This window comes from Saccopteryx bilineata, chromosome 4 (assembly GCF_036850765.1).
Source record: "Saccopteryx bilineata isolate mSacBil1 chromosome 4, mSacBil1_pri_phased_curated, whole genome shotgun sequence".
Lineage (NCBI taxonomy): Eukaryota > Metazoa > Chordata > Mammalia > Chiroptera > Emballonuridae > Saccopteryx > Saccopteryx bilineata.
The window spans coordinates 88,350,679-88,366,055 of record NC_089493.1 but is presented as its reverse complement, the minus strand read 5'-3'; the positions used below and the strand labels follow the sequence as shown (position 1 = coordinate 88,366,055).

The 15,377-nt window shown below is 45.5% G+C and overlaps 1 protein-coding gene across 1 annotated transcript in view; it reads right to left on the bottom strand.

The window, feature by feature from the left end:
* RYR3 (ryanodine receptor 3) overlaps positions 1 to 11,685 on the bottom strand; it is a 626,037-nt gene extending 614,352 nt beyond the window's left edge. Inside the window, exon 1 of the mRNA XM_066277226.1 lies at positions 11,561 to 11,685. Within this exon, the coding sequence (XP_066133323.1) occupies positions 11,561 to 11,611 (51 nt within the window). The 5' untranslated portion in view covers positions 11,612 to 11,685. The remainder of the gene's footprint in view (positions 1 to 11,560) is intronic.
* Between the last annotated feature and the right edge of the window lie 3,692 nt (positions 11,686 to 15,377).

Genomic DNA, 15,377 nt, shown 5'->3' with positions numbered 1-15,377 from the left:
ACCTCTCTCGCTTTTAAAGGAATCAAAAGCCCATCTACTCTTTACAATTTAGGGAATTCTCGCTTTAATTTTTTAAACGAAATTTCCCATCTACTTAGCTCAATTAAGCTTTCAGTGATTGAGACCAGCTTTATGAGTAAAAATCAAGAGCCATTTAGATGTGACTTTAATCAAAAGCAAGACACCATTAGATGGCTCATGTGCCTAGATTCCTTATATACTTGTTACTCTTCAAGGAGCAGAGTATTTTAAGTAGGTAAACATTTACTCTCATCCAACCAACATTATCCAACTTAATTCAATGGTAATCAGGAAGAAAAAAATGAGAATAATGTTTGATGAAAACAAGGGGTAAGAATCAGAGGCTGAAGCCCCTGCCCACAGCAGGACCCTCAGAGGACAGGGCACTAAAGTATGTACCGAGGATCAGGCTTTACTTTAGGTTCATGCTTCATATCCGCAGGCACGAGAACAGAGCAGAGAAGGAACAGAGCCAGACCTCTATAGGGGATAAGCTTGTGTTGCTGAAAACATAGTGAATTCCCAGTAAGGCAAATTTCCATATTAAAACACCGGTTGAAAAAAAAAAAGTCTCCCAAACCAAGGACCATGAGTGGCTTGCATTTAGGATTCTCCCAATCACATTGCCCATTCGTTGATGTGGGTCATCAAAAACTGCTGGAGGAAAAGTCAATCAGCATTTGCATTTAGAGGCTTGCAAAGTAGGCCCCCTGAGACCTGACCTGCTGGTCTGTGCTTTTGAGGTCATGTCCATCCTAGACTCATTTCCATCCACAAAGCCTGGTTTCATTGTAGTTAAGCAGAATGTCGGGAATCAAGGCCATGGAATAATCAGAGGGTATTGTCCCTTTGTACTTTTCAACTATAAAATGAATGAGCAATGACATTTGGAGTATCTAGTGTGACTAATGTCAATGTTTACACTGTTTATTGAGAGAATATTAATAGCTAATACATATTTATTGAGGATTTATTATATGTTGGGCACTCATCCAAGCCCTGTCAATGGATTAACTCATTTAATCCTCACAACAACCCTTTAAGACAGGCAATATTATTACTCTCTTTTAACACATCAAGAAATAGGCACAGAAATTAAGAAATGTCCCCAAGTTCACACATTTTAATAAGAAAACTTTTGTACCACAGAACTCTGAAAATTTTAAATTAATTGTTAGAAATTCATCTGAAGTTATTGATGTCATAGCTACCTCAAATCAAGACTGAGCACCCTCGATGGACAAAGATTTGACTTGGGAAGGGGGTGTGTGAACACACAATACAGTGTATAGAGATGTGTTACAGAATTGGGTATCTGAAACCTGTATTATTTCATTAACCAGTGTCACTCCAACAAATTAAATTGAAAAATAAATAAATAAAACAGTAAAAATACCATGCTTCAAAACAATAAATTTATAAATGGGGGAAAAACTAAAAAAAGACTAAGCATCCTCTTGATCCTCAGCCAGCAGAGGCATCAAATATTAAGAAGTCTTATTTACCTATATAATACTCCTGGTAACTTGGTCAGGGCCAGGCAGAGAGAGCTTGTCAATAAATGTTGGATACCCTGCTAACTATGCCCATCTGACAATTATAAAGGGTGTTGAATAGCTAGCACAATCTGAATTCCTTCTGATGATCAAGTCTATCATTTATTAAACTTTATTCATCTGTCTGTCTGCCCATCTCTCTCTTATACATGGTGATAAATGACACACTGTCATTTATGTTGACATTTTCATCTATGGACCTTGATGTGCTCTGTGAGCCTGATCCTACTTCTAAAAATATTCACACATTCTAAGGAGCATGTTCACTGAAACAGAAGTGGAGGCTTCATCCAAGGCTGGCAGACAATGGGCAGACAAGCTCAGCATCCTGCTACAGAGGTGTTTGGCTTGGCTGGCAGCATTTAAGAATTTTGTTATTTGAATGTGTAGCCCAAGCACATCTCTTTAAAAATGGGGGGGGGGCTATCACACATTTACTTACCTATCTGGCCCCAAAAGTGTTAAGTTTGTGAGCTCTCTGATCTACAGGTACCCAGTGATTTGGCATCCACCCCTACGTCCCTGGAGTTTATCACCTATGGCTCATGCTTCAGGTTGACAGGAACCTTTTCAGGCAATCGGGAAACTAAATAACTTTTATTCCAAGCTACTCCCTTCATAATACACACCTGGTTGTTCTAAAAGAGATTTGGAGTCCCCTCACTCCTATTTTCAAGGTATCGCTGAGACATAATGATCATTACATGATTTACAAATGAGTGAACGAAAACCCAGGGAAGACAGACAATCATACACGTATCTGGAAATAGAAATGCCTCCAAATAGAGCCAAAGCTTTAGCTCTGAGTTTTACCTGCTTGACTGGTATGTTCCCTGTTGTGTTTTTCATCCTAAAATGCCTCTTGCAAAGAAATGAGATTTGTTCAAGACACCACTATGACTTATTCTTGGGCTCGTTTCTAGCCTAGATGGAAGAGAGAATGAGTTGGAGGTAAACCACTGCTGAAGTTGAGAAGCACAGCTGTATGTCCTGAATGATGGAGATGAAGGGGTTTGTTTATGAGGGGCTCACACTCCTCCAGCAGTAGCTGCCCAATTTTACTTGACCTCTTGGTTCAACTTTTGGTTCAATGTGGAGTGGTGGTCAACTGGATCTCTCTGACTATCCGAGTATTATTTATAGTCTGGATCTGCTTCGTGGCTTAGAGTGCAGCAGTTCCAATCAATACTTCTTACACTGTGGACATTTATGTGCCATTGATGGAGAACCTTCCATTTCTTCCTGTGGTTCCACTGACTAGCTCTCTCTGCTCCGGCCCACTGGAGGGCTCAACTGTGAAATTGTCAGAGAGTAAATGTCAGGCCCTGTCACTGGTCTGTTGAGAAGCCTTGTACCTTCCAGTAAGATCTTTTCCTATTTGCTGTGTTGGGAGATATGCAGCTCTTCTTATTATTCTCTCTCTCTCTCTCTCTCTCTCTCTCTCTCTCTTTCTGTAGGAATAGTGCTAAGTTGGTTTCAGAGACTCTGGATCATTTTCTTGGGATATGATGAGTAACACATCAACAAATATGATAAATGACAGTGGAGTTTTGTTGCTCAAACACTTTTCTACTTCAGGAATGCTGCACCATAGTTCTCATTTTGACGTAGAATCAACTCATCTTATGAAAATCAAAGACTTTCTTTTTCTATTTGTCTCTGATTCTGAAGTATCTAAAATGAAGCATGAGTGAGCACCAGTCCTGGCTGCAAATAGTGCTTTACCCAGTGCCTGCAAGACTAAAGGTCATAAGAAGATGAAGATGGAGTCTCTGTGGAACGACCCCTTGAACCCAGACTTCTCTGCCCTGATGCTTTTCTGCCCACTCAGCATTCTCCAAGAACTAGTGTAAAGCTCACTGAGGTGTGCCCCCCTCAGTAGTACTCTCAAGTGCACTATCTTTCACCAACTCTATTCCTATTGCCCCAGGAACTGGTTCTGCTCAGCTGTTAATGATGCTGATCATTAATAGCACCTGCGAGGTAACAAGTTTGCATTTCAGTATTTTGATAGAAGGAGTGCCTTGAGTCAGTACCTTATCCTAAAAGAAGACCAAGGAGAAAGATAGACTCTATACATGGGTCACGTTGACATCGATACCATCCCAGATTTTTATTTTTTCACTTTCCTTAAAGCTCTGCTGCATTCCTCATCCCCTGGTTGGTTCCATAGCATAAAATAACATATAAACTGAACTTGGTAGAGAAACTGTTGATGGCCAGCAAGATTCTGCACAGGCGGCAGCAGCTCCGTCTCCAGAGCGCTCGCCTGACTCCTTTAAGGTAGGCAGCAGCAAGCAGCTGTCACCCCAAAGGGGTAGCTCATGGGATGGCCTCTTTGGGGTCACTGAGTCCAATGAAAATGAGATCCCCTCAAGTAGACAAGACCCGAAATTAATGAGGAGTTCACTATCTAAGGAGGTGGAAGGTGAATGAAAAAGAAAGACAGAGAAAACTGGGCTCTGGTACCTCGGTGTCTCCTGCCTATAGGCTGTGTCCCCCCTAACAGGACAAGAGCCCAAAGTATTCCTGCAGAGTCAGCGATGTACTCTGAGCTAGAGACAGGAGGACGTGCCAGTGAGGAGAAGAGGCACAGCTCTTTTATTTTTGAAGACTGCATCCTCAGTCTCAGAGCTGGTCTGAACTTTGTTTTCTAACAATCAGGAATCAGAAATGACATATAGAGGAAAAAATAATCTTGGCACCTCCCGAGGCCCCTCCCTGTCACAGGACCAGGGCTAAGGTGCCAGCACTTTTCCTTCCCTTGCTCTGAATGGAAGAGGCGCTATGATGGCAAAACTCACTGAAGCAAAGGAAACTGCAGTGGCTAGAAATGTCTTTGTCCCTAAAATACCCCACGGACTCCCAAACAAGAGGAGGGCCGAAAGGATACCAGTTCGAAGTCCTGAAGACGGGACTTGGCTCCCAGGGGAGAAGTGGTGCCCTGCAGCCTCAGCATTGGCTGGGCTCCCACCAGAGAAGCATCTGCCTCCTCCAGGTGCAGCAGACAGGAACTTCTGAAAAGGCCTTGTATCCCTAAACGGACGTGACTAACACTGCAAAATCCCTGGGAGGAAAAGCAGGGTTGGTTTACAGTAAAGCTGTTCCCAGTTCTCTAGGGGGCTAAGAAGAATGAGTTATGAAAGAAACGGGAGGGAGGCATTGAGAGGGATACCCCTGAAAGGAAGAGATACGGGACTCAATAAGAAAACGTGGTCCTACGGGAAATAATTGCTTTGGTTATTCTCTAAGAAGACAAGGCCCCTGGCCGGTTGGCTCAGCGGTAGAGCATCGGCCTGGAGTGTGGGGGACCTGGGTTCGATTCCCGGCCAGGGCACACAGGAGAAGCGCCCATCTGCTTCTCCACCCCCCCCCTTCCTCTCTGTTTCTCTCTTCCCCTCCCGCAGCCAAGGCTTCATCGGAGCAACGATGGCCCGGGCGCTGGGGATGGCTCTTTGGCCTCTGCCCCAGGTGCTACAGTGGCTCTGGTCGCGGCAGAGCGACTCCCCGGAGGGGCAGAGCATCGCCCCCTGGTGGGCAGAGCGTCGCCCCTGGTGGGCGTGCCGGGTGGATCCCGGTTGGGCGCATGCGGGAGTCTGTCTGACTGTCTCTCCCCGTTTCCAGCTTCAGAAAAATACAAAAAAAAAAAAAAAAAAAAAAGACAAAAAAGTGAATGAATGTTCTGTTTGGTTCCTGGAATCCTGGTGGCCTCCCTGGCCTCTTGAAGGCTTTCCACACATGGATGTGCCTTCTCAATCAAGTCTTTTAGTCAAATTACTTGATAAAAGTTGGGAATTGCGTTAGTCAAGTAATTTCCCGGATAGATATACTAAGGCTGATCGAACAACGCTGAGATGAAGGGAGGTCCTGTAGCAGAGAACATATGAAAGGAGAAATGTAGTACTTTTTCAACAAGACCCAGTCACAAGTAGGGTTACTTTCCAGTGCAAGAGAAACACAAAGATAATAGGGAAACATAGCCTTTTCTCTCATTTGGGGGTATTATCAAAATTACCATTGCCTCTTACCACACTTTTATGAAGCTGTCAAAGCAGGTCCTATCTTCATATAAGAAAAGGTAGGAAGAAATGAAACTTCAATTTTCTTAAGTAACTTGTTCAAGGTGATAGTGAACTAGGGTTAGAAATAAGAATTCCTTCCTCTAAGTTCAATGTTTTAAATTACAACATTTCACTCGTACTGGATACATCGTGCATTATGGATACCTTAAAGACAGAGCAAATTTAGAAGAATTTATACGGATGTAGAATTATGGGAAATGAGCTAAAAAGTATGGGGGTTTTTTTGTTTGTTTGTTTTTGTATTTTTCTGAAGCTGGAAACGGGGAGAGACAGTCAGACAGACTCCCGCATGTGCCCGACCGGGATCCACCCGGAACGCCCACCAGGGGGTGATGCTCTGCCCCTCCGGGCGTCGCTCTGCCGCGACCAGAGCCACTCTAGCACCTGGGGCAGAGGCCAAGGAGCCATCCCCAGCGCCCGGGCCATCTTTGCTCCAATGGAGCCTTGGCTGCGGGAGGGGAAGAGAGAGACAGAGAGGAAGGAGGGGGGGTGGAGAAGCAAATGGGTGCTTCTCCTATTTGCCCTGGCCGGGAATCGAACCCAGGTCCCCCGCACGCCAGGCCAATGCTCCACCGCTGACCCAACCGGCCAGGGCCAAAAGTATGGGTTTTTGAAGACACGGGACCTCCTGGGCCTACACAAGAGATTGGTACAAATTGTTCAGGAGGGTGCCAAGTCAACTAGAAATGAGGAAACCAATGGCTTCTAAATTAAAATCTCTTTAAATATTAAGGTAAAAAAATAAATTAAATTATGAAATAAAATATCATTTCCAGGAATAAGTGAAAGCAAATGATCACAAAACAAGCAAAAGAGGCAAATAAACACTGGCATAATAAGAGCCATTTAAATACAAGTCTTTCAAAAATAATCACCAAAGCATTTTGCTTTCCAGATAAAATCTTCTCGCTCCCTCTTCTTCAATATTTTTCATCTTCAGATCAACCCTAAGAAACCTGAGCCTTGGCCAGTTGGCTCAGTGGGTGGAGTGTTGGCCTGGTGTATGGACATCCCGGATTCAGTTCTTGATCAGGGCATACAAGAGAAGCGACCATCTGCTTCTCTATCCTTCCCTCTCCCCTTTCTCTCCCCCTTGGCTCAACTGGTTCAAGCATTGCTCCAGGGCTGAGGATAGCTCCGTTGGTCCCAGTGTGTCAGGTTCAGGCACTAAAAATAGCTCAGATGAATTGAGCATCAGCCTTAGATGGGGCTGCCAGGTGGATCCAGGTTGGGGTACGTGTGGGAGTCTGTCTCACTATCTCTCCTCTCATTAAAAAAAACAAACAAAAAAAAAAACAAAAAAAAACCTGAGAAGCATTTTTTTTTCTTCTAAATCAACATTGGAAAAGTAATAAAGAATTGTGGGGTTTTTTGAATGGATTTCCCTGAAGTGCCTCCTCCTGCTTAACAATCATATTAGTATAAAAAAGGATGCACAGGTATCAGACTTACCAACTTCAACTGCAGATTTGTTCATGGTCTCACTCCTCTTACATTGGGCTACAGCATATTCCAAATATTTCCAAGTTCATAGTCACCATCACCTCCTTCCTGGGAGCTCAGCAGCTTTAAATCCTTTCAGACAACACTGGCCATGGGCAGTCAGTGCCTTAGAGGTATGAACCACCATCCCCCCCTATTGCTGATGTGGCCTTTCTGACACAAGTTCATTTCTCTGTGAGGGGGTTCTGGCTTCCTTCTCTCACCTGGCAGGGCATCTCCCTGGAAAGGAGGGGATATTGAGTGCCCAGGTACTCTGATATAGCCCTTTAATAACATGAACTCTCCGAAGGCAATGGAAAATGGTGGGAAGGGTGGGAAGTGATGTTGGGAGGCTTAGAGTGTGGAAATAGTGAGTTTTCTCATTGTAAACATCAAATCTAATTCAGCAGGACAGCTCTCCCAAATCATACGTTTGGGTATATGTGGCCTGCCTTCTAGCATTCCCCCCATTACTACACAGTGTCACCCTGAGCCCCTGTGCCTGAAGGAAGAAGTCACCCATGTCCACCTCCTCCCCTGCCTCCTTGAGGAAAAGCTGCCAAAAGCATGACACTGGCGTCACGCAGCTGTTACGTAAACGGACTCTGCTGAGGGAAGAAGCAAGCCGTTATCTAGAACCACGAAGTGAAAGTTCCGTGTCATCCCAACCTGGGACAACGTGCTCTGAAAGGACATGAACTCACATTAGTGCTGCAGCTCGAATGCGGGGATTTGACCTGTCACCGTGGAAGGAAGAACCCAAGACTATAAGAGAGGTCTTGATTCTCAGCCCAAGTGCTTTCTTTTGTCCCTTGAGAGCGGCAAGTTTAGATGGGGGACAACTTTCTACAAGGAGGGCTAAATTAGGCATCTATGACTGACCTTTAATAGGAAATTCATAGAAACAAATGTCTACCTCACTTTGAGTTCTGTTTCAATTAACTTTGTGGTGGAGGGGGGAGTTGCAAGGAGAAGGCTGTGGTATTGTAAAAACAATAAGCTGAGGTTTGAAGGCTTTTCTCCCTTTCTTTTTAAATGAATACTACAGTCTAAGGGAAAAACTGGGGGAGGAGGAAACATCTTCTGCCTGGCACGCTGGAAGTGTGGTGCTGTGCCAGCTCCACCAACTGTCTGGGGTAGAGTGATTGGCACTCTTCTCACCATAACTTCTTGCTTTCAGATCAGCAGCTGGCCAGTTGATCTGCTTCTGAGCTGCTTCAAAGCCACGTCAGTGACACTGGCTACGTCAGCAAGAGCAATTGGAGGGAGGTTGGTGCCACTGCCAGCAGTAGTGGGAGGGAAAATTTTAGCCTTAAAGAAAATTCTTGGGTCTATGTGTCTGGCTGATTCTCTCTCATCAACTTAAATGACTGATGGCCAGGATTTCAGAAGACCAGAAGAAGATGTGTAGTTTCACACAGCCACTTGAAGGTTTGGGATACAGGAGCCTTTAATTAACACAATCTGCTTCCCCTCCCAAACCTCTTGTGTAGACCCTGCCACCTACCTAGGAGAGGGTGGGCTTCAAATGTAGCAATTAGTGGGGGCAACCAAGATGAACATCACCAACTAGCAAGTGTCTAAAACCCCACTGTACACACTGTATAGGATTATTGCAATAATTCTGGCCCATCTCATGCCATCGACAGTTCTAGCTGCTTTCATTTTTGTTGCTATCATAATAAACAGAACACCATAACTCGTTTGATGAGGATCTTCAACACAATGCTGTTCTATGGTCTATTTATTTTAAGAATCAGTTTAAAAGCCTTTCCTCTCTGGAATAACAGTCCCATAAAGTTCATGGTTGCAAAGACAGGATTCTATCACACCGTCATATCAACCACCTACTGGTCCAGAACAATGTTAAGGTGAGGAGGCATTACATGACAAACATATAACCAAAATGCTTTAAAAGATATTGTTTGGGGAAAGAAAGAAACTCTGAGGTAAAGGTGGAGGGGGGGCAGGGCTCAAACTGAAATACCTTCTCAAACCCTGGCTTATTCCACAGGGAGAAAATCCCTCTGCAAATACAGCCCTGTCATTTCTGAATCCCCTAAAATAGCAAAATAAATTCAAAATTTTGTGCAGATAAAAACTTCCAGTGATTGGCTTCAAAGAAATAATTTTTGTTGTTGCTCATGGATACTGAAGGAGAGTGTCAGAATTCAGGAAGCAGCAGTTTTCATTTCAGTGTATTTTTAATACCATAACCTCTGGAATGATACTCAAGGCCAGCTCTGCTGAGAATTTAATCTAATGCTATGTAATGACAATTATCAGCAACTTGCTGGGCAACCACAGCCAAGCCACTTGATTTCCTGTCCCACAGTTCCATCACCAATTTTCTCCCAATAAGCCTATTTTCCTGCCATAAGCCAAACATGAAGCAGTTAAGCTGCGTCACAGGGTTGCTGAGGAACACACCTAAAAAATACTTAAGGTGATTATTAGGATAAAAAGAATCAAGAATGTCACATTTGGAGTCACTCACCCCATGGTGACTGCCAGCTCTCCCTGGAAGCCAGAATTGATCTGCAGTATCTGCCACAGGGGTTCTTAACATTGGTCCCTGAACCCCACAGTAAGCCATAGATAGGCTTTGAAAGGAGCTCACCCACTCAGACCTCTGGAGCAGGGTGCCCAAGACGCAAAAAGTTTAAAAACCACTGCGCTACAGTAAGCCTTAGATACAGGTGTACTTCAAAACAGTTACACGGCCCCATGGAGAAGGAAGGTCAGGGAGGTGGCCACGGAAGCCAACAGAGGTGAGACTCAATAAAATCACCAGGATTTACCTTGACCATCTGGGTCATCTATTCAATGCTGACCCTATCTGTCAGAAGGGAATTTTTTTCAATCAGTGATGCCTGGAAGATCATTAATAATAAGCAGATAATCAATCATCAGCAGAATAAACATGTGATTGAGGAGGATAGAAGGCAGGAAGTACCTGAGCTGCCTCCCATTCAATACACCTGTTAGGAAGAAAGCCTAGGAATTCTACAGGACTTGGAGGGAAACAGGCAGCTGGCTGCACACAGAGGCAACTGAAGGGCAGTCGAGGGGAGGATAGGGTTTGGTTCTGCAGATCAGATGGCTAATACAGTAGTATCAGAAGGGCAGTGGGTCCTTCTATATCTCCCAAATGAGACCGAAGTCCCAGCCTGACAAAGGAATCATGTTTAGAAGAGAAACTAAAGGGAATTGTAAGGAAGCAGTTCAAGAAAAAGAAGGAATGGTCCAAAAGACAGACAAGAGCTTAGTCAGGCTCTTCAGAGACAGGGTCAGAAGAGTACACAAAAAGAAGAGAGGGAGAGAAAGTGAAAGAATTTCATTCTAATTTCGGAGAGCTAGACAGCTCATATAAAAGGATCTAACACTTACAGAACAATTTACAGTTTACAAAACATTATGACATTCACTATCTCATTTAATCCTTATTGCCCTGAAACGCTGGTTATATATTCTCCATTTTACACGAGGAAATTGAGGCTGAGAGGATTATGTGATTTGCTCAAGGTCACCTGGCTAAAATCAGAGTTGAGGTGCACCCCAATACCGCCCACTCATCCTGGTTGCCGTCCACTTTGAAAGGCTTTTAGTTAACTCCTAAGGGGCAAGGTTGCTGTGGCTACAACAGACACCCCCCAGTCCTCTCCACCACCACTTTCCTTAAAATCTGGGACAGAGAAGCGCCCTCCGGTGCTAGGGAGGGGACCTGAGTGACGCGGAGCCACAGACCCGGGTTTCCCTGTCCTGCAGGGCTTGAAGGAACCGGCAGTAAAAGCCAGGGCTCTTAAACTCGGGCAGCCAAGTAACGTTCCAACAGCAGTTACCGGCTTGGGGCTTAACTGGGTGAATTTACCTTCCGACTGATTCCAGGACTGGGACCCAGTGCCTGCGCCCGCTTTTCACGCTCGGCAACCCAGGCTCGCCCCTGCCCCTCAGCTTCCTCTGGCGGTTCCCCAGTGCGCGGGGGCGCCTCCGAGGGAGGGGACAGGGGTGCACTGGTGGGAGTGACAGAGAGGGTCGACTCTGGGGCGAGATCTTCCACTTCTGATCATCCGGCTCAGGAAAACCACGAGCAAGCCCTGGCTGGAAGTTTGGGCATCATAGGTTTCAGATCAAGTACCAAGTTGCCAGGAAAGCGGTGGAGTGTAAGTGGAGGTGGAGGTGGGGGTGAAGTCGAGGTCTGGGGTAGGAACGGCGGTAGGGGAAGAAGGGACATGCAGAAGAGGGAGCCCTTTCCCACGCAGCCCCTCGCAGCCCGCAGGTGGGTGTCTGTCTGGTCTGCCTCTGCAGCCCACGGCTGCGGAGAACGCGCCGGGCACCGCGGCGCAGCGCAGTCCCTCCTCGCCCGGCTCCGCGCTCCTCCCCACCTGCCCGCCGTCTTGCCCCGCCGCGGAGACTCACAGTCCGCAGGAACTGGATCTCGTCCTCGCCGCTTTCTCCCCCTTCGGCCATGGCTCCCGAGGCGTCAGCGCTGCCCCAGCCTCCGACGCCTCTGCTTCCCACGGCAGCCGCTCGGTGTGCGCTGGCTGCTGCTGCGCTCTTCTGTCCTCCTCCTCCTCCTCCTCTCCTCCTCCTCCTCTTCCTCCTCCTCCTCCTCGGGTTCCTGGCTCAGCTCAGCAGCGCCGAGCTAAACTGCGACCATATAGGGAGCTGGGATAACACTTCACTGCACTGCAGAGCGCCAGCGCCAACCAAGCAGCCCGCCTACCCCTCTCACCTCTCTTCCCAGCCAAGAGCGCGGCGGCCGCGGCCCCGCGGAGAGCGCAGCGCAGGACGCGAGGGGCGGGCCGGGCTGCGCGGGGAACCCGGGCGGGGGCCGGTGAACCTCCCTTCTCCGCACCGCGCCGCACACTCAGCTGAGACGCACACCCCGCGGCGACGACAGGGTGCCTCCTACCCTGCTCTGATCCACAAACAAAAGGCCAGTTACTTAGCTCCAGCGCACAAAGACTGAGCACCAACCCCCTCGCTCTCTCTTTGCCCATTTTGCGTGTGTGTGTGTGTGTGTGTGTGTGTGTGTGTGTGTGTGTGTGTGTTTTAGAAGACTATGAGGGGTGTGCCTGTGGTTTTCCGAGAAGCAAGGAGAAAACGGTGTGGTGAGGGTGTCTGTCCATTCATAACAAAGTTTGCTTCTTCCTGGATAGCCCTCTCTGCACCTTAAGAGAGCCCCTTTTCTGTCAGTATTCAATCACTACATTTCACCAAACCCCTTGATTATCCATTGTTGCTGGACAGAGTAACTTTTCTCTGTACCTTGGGAAGTTTCCGGGGGCTCCGCATTCCACCCGCAATTCGGAGGTCAGGTGGCATCAGAATCCTTTCTTTCCGCCTATCCCTCACCTCCTAAACTTAGTCAGCATTTTAGGGTACTAGCTCTGTGCACAGTAGAAGGGTTAGAGGAGAGTATATGCAGTGGGACCCCTTCCGTGTCCTTGGGCTACCAGCCGTAGGTCATGTTCCTGGGTTTGAAGGCTGCCAGATGGGTCCTTGCTAAAGCTAAGGGTACAGGGTGCCCCCTTCTGTCTGCTGGCCAGGAAGCTCCAGGGCCACTGGAGGAGAAATGGAGACCTCTGATGAAAAGAAACCCAGAAGATATATGGGTGACAATTTTGGGTTGTTTGTGGGAGAGGACTCTGGAAACCCCAACCAATTTCTCAGTTTCCTTGTGAAAGATCTCTCTCCATTCTGCATTGAGCACCAGACCCACATTTTTTTACTGGACATTAGAAATGTGAAGAAAAACAATGTCCCTTTTTATTTCTTACATTGTACCTAAACTGCTTCCTTCTACAGTCTGCACTTTGGTCCTAATTTCTCTTCTGAAGCCTGCTTAGAATACATCAAACATTCTGCACATTGTGGCTCTCCACATATTGAAGGGCACCTGTTATGCTCACCTCTGTGACCCATCATCCTAGCCTTCTCTTCTTTTGGCTGAAGTTTCCTCTTCCCCTCACCATCCCCTGTAGCACACTTTTCAGTGCCTACATCCTCTTTGATGGCCTTATTATAAGCATTCCAGTTTGTCGCTTTCCTCCTAAATTGTAGTGTTCTCCTTGTTTCAGACAGTCTATACATGCACCTGAGATTAGACTGGCTGTGGAGCAGCACCGATGGCATCTATTATGTTTGTCTTTAACTATAATTTTTACGGTTGGATTTTTCTTTCCCATGTGAAGCATGAAAGTCAAGTCTTCCCAAATTGGGTCATAGTCAAGTACTTAAGTACAAGCTTTAAAAAATGTTTCTAGGCTCTGGCCAGTTGGCTCACTGGTAGAGCATCTGCCTGGTGTATGGATGTCCTGGGTTTGATTCCCAGCCAGGGCACACAGCAGAAGTGCCCATCTGCTTCTCTCCCCCTCTTGCTTCTCTGTCTCTTTCTCTCTTCTCCTCCCCTCTTACAGCAGCCATGGATTGATTGGCTCAAGTTGGCCCTGGGCTCTGAGGATAGCTCCATGGCCTCTGCCTCAGGCGCTAAAAAAAATGGTCCTGGTTGCAAAAGACCGAGGACCCCAGATGGTCAGAGCAGAGCATCGCCCCCTATTGGGCTTGCAGGGTGGATCCCGGTCCCAGCATATGCAGGAGTCTGTCTCTGTATCCTGTCCCCTCGCTAAAATAAAAAAAAAATTTTAATAAATTTTAAAAACATTTCTTCCTATTAGAATTTATTGTTTTATATATATATATATATATATATATATTCCTTTAAGTTATTTTTGGAATCTAGATTGTCGCATACAAAGTGCTAATTATAACTAAACTATGATATGATATACCTTTGGCATACTACTAGACACCTTTGGATAACTTTCATGATTTTATTTATGGTCATTTAATAGGTAAATAAACAACCTAAATGTATTACTTTGCAATCCAAATTTTTTCTTGTTCATGAGTATGTACACATACTACAAATAACTTTTTTAAATTCTTTACTGAAATCAAGGTCCACGAGGTGAGATACCACCTGCTTTATCAGTCAAATAACCCATCACAGAAGGAAGCAGAAAGGAGGGCTGTAACACCACTAGTGCCCCCACCTGGCTTCTTGGTGATCCTTCATTCCTTTAGTGTACTCAGAAGTGTGCTGTTTAATTACCTGCTATAGGGTTTATTCAGTGGTGGGCTTCAGCCAGTTTGCACCAGTTTGGCAGAACTGATACCTAATTTTTTGTTGAGTTTGGCAAACTGGTTGTTAAAATGGCACTTGTAATCAGGGTTTTCTCTAAGGTGGGCACCTGGGCAGCCGCCCAATGTGGAAATCACAAATTTACCTTCCTTACTCTTTTTTAATGTTCATCTGCACAACAGTGTATTCTAAGCACCTGTAGTAATGTCCATTCTGTCCATAGGTAAAAAAAAATTGCAAGTGAGGATGCCAATCAAGAAGCAATATGGAAACATCTTAAATAACAGTTTTATTGTTGTCAGGTATGATTTAATATTTTTTCACTAATATTTTAAAATTCTTATAACATAATCTAGTTTTGTGTACCTCTTTTATTGTTATTATTTAAGTATTAAATACATGAAATAATAAACTACCTTTTAGAATATCTTTTTTTTTTTTACAGAGACAGAGTAAGAGAGAGGGACAGACAGACAGGAATGGAGAGATGAGAAGCATCAGTCATTAGTTTTTCATTGCACATTGAACACCTTAGTTGTTCATTGATTGCTTTCTCATATGTGTTTTGACCACGGGCCCTCAGCAGACTGAGTAACCCCTTGCTTGAGCCAGCGACCTTGGGTTGAAGCTGGTGAGCTTTTGCTCACACCAGATGAGTCCATGCTCAAGCTGGCGACCTCGGGGTCTCGAACCTGGGTCCTCAGCATCCCAGTCCAACACTCTATCCACTGCACCACCGCCTTGTCAGGCTAGAATATCTTTTTTTTATATGCTTAAAATGGTCATTAGGGCAGAGAACAGGTTGTTAAATTATTTGAATCCCACCAATGGATCTATTCTGGTGCTCAGCCTACAGTTTCTTAGCCTACAGTTTTACCCTATAATTGAGGAAAGTAGTATATTTACATGTGTGTGCAATCCTCTTTTGTTTTCTAAGATTTCTAAAAAACTCACCAATAATGACGCAGTTGCAGCTGCTCAAATTACTTCACCTCTTTTGATTTAATTCACCCAGATCTGCAGCTATAACATTGGGTGTGAGAGCTAAAGCCCTTGTCCTCAGGAATAATTGAAAGAAAAAGTGGGAAG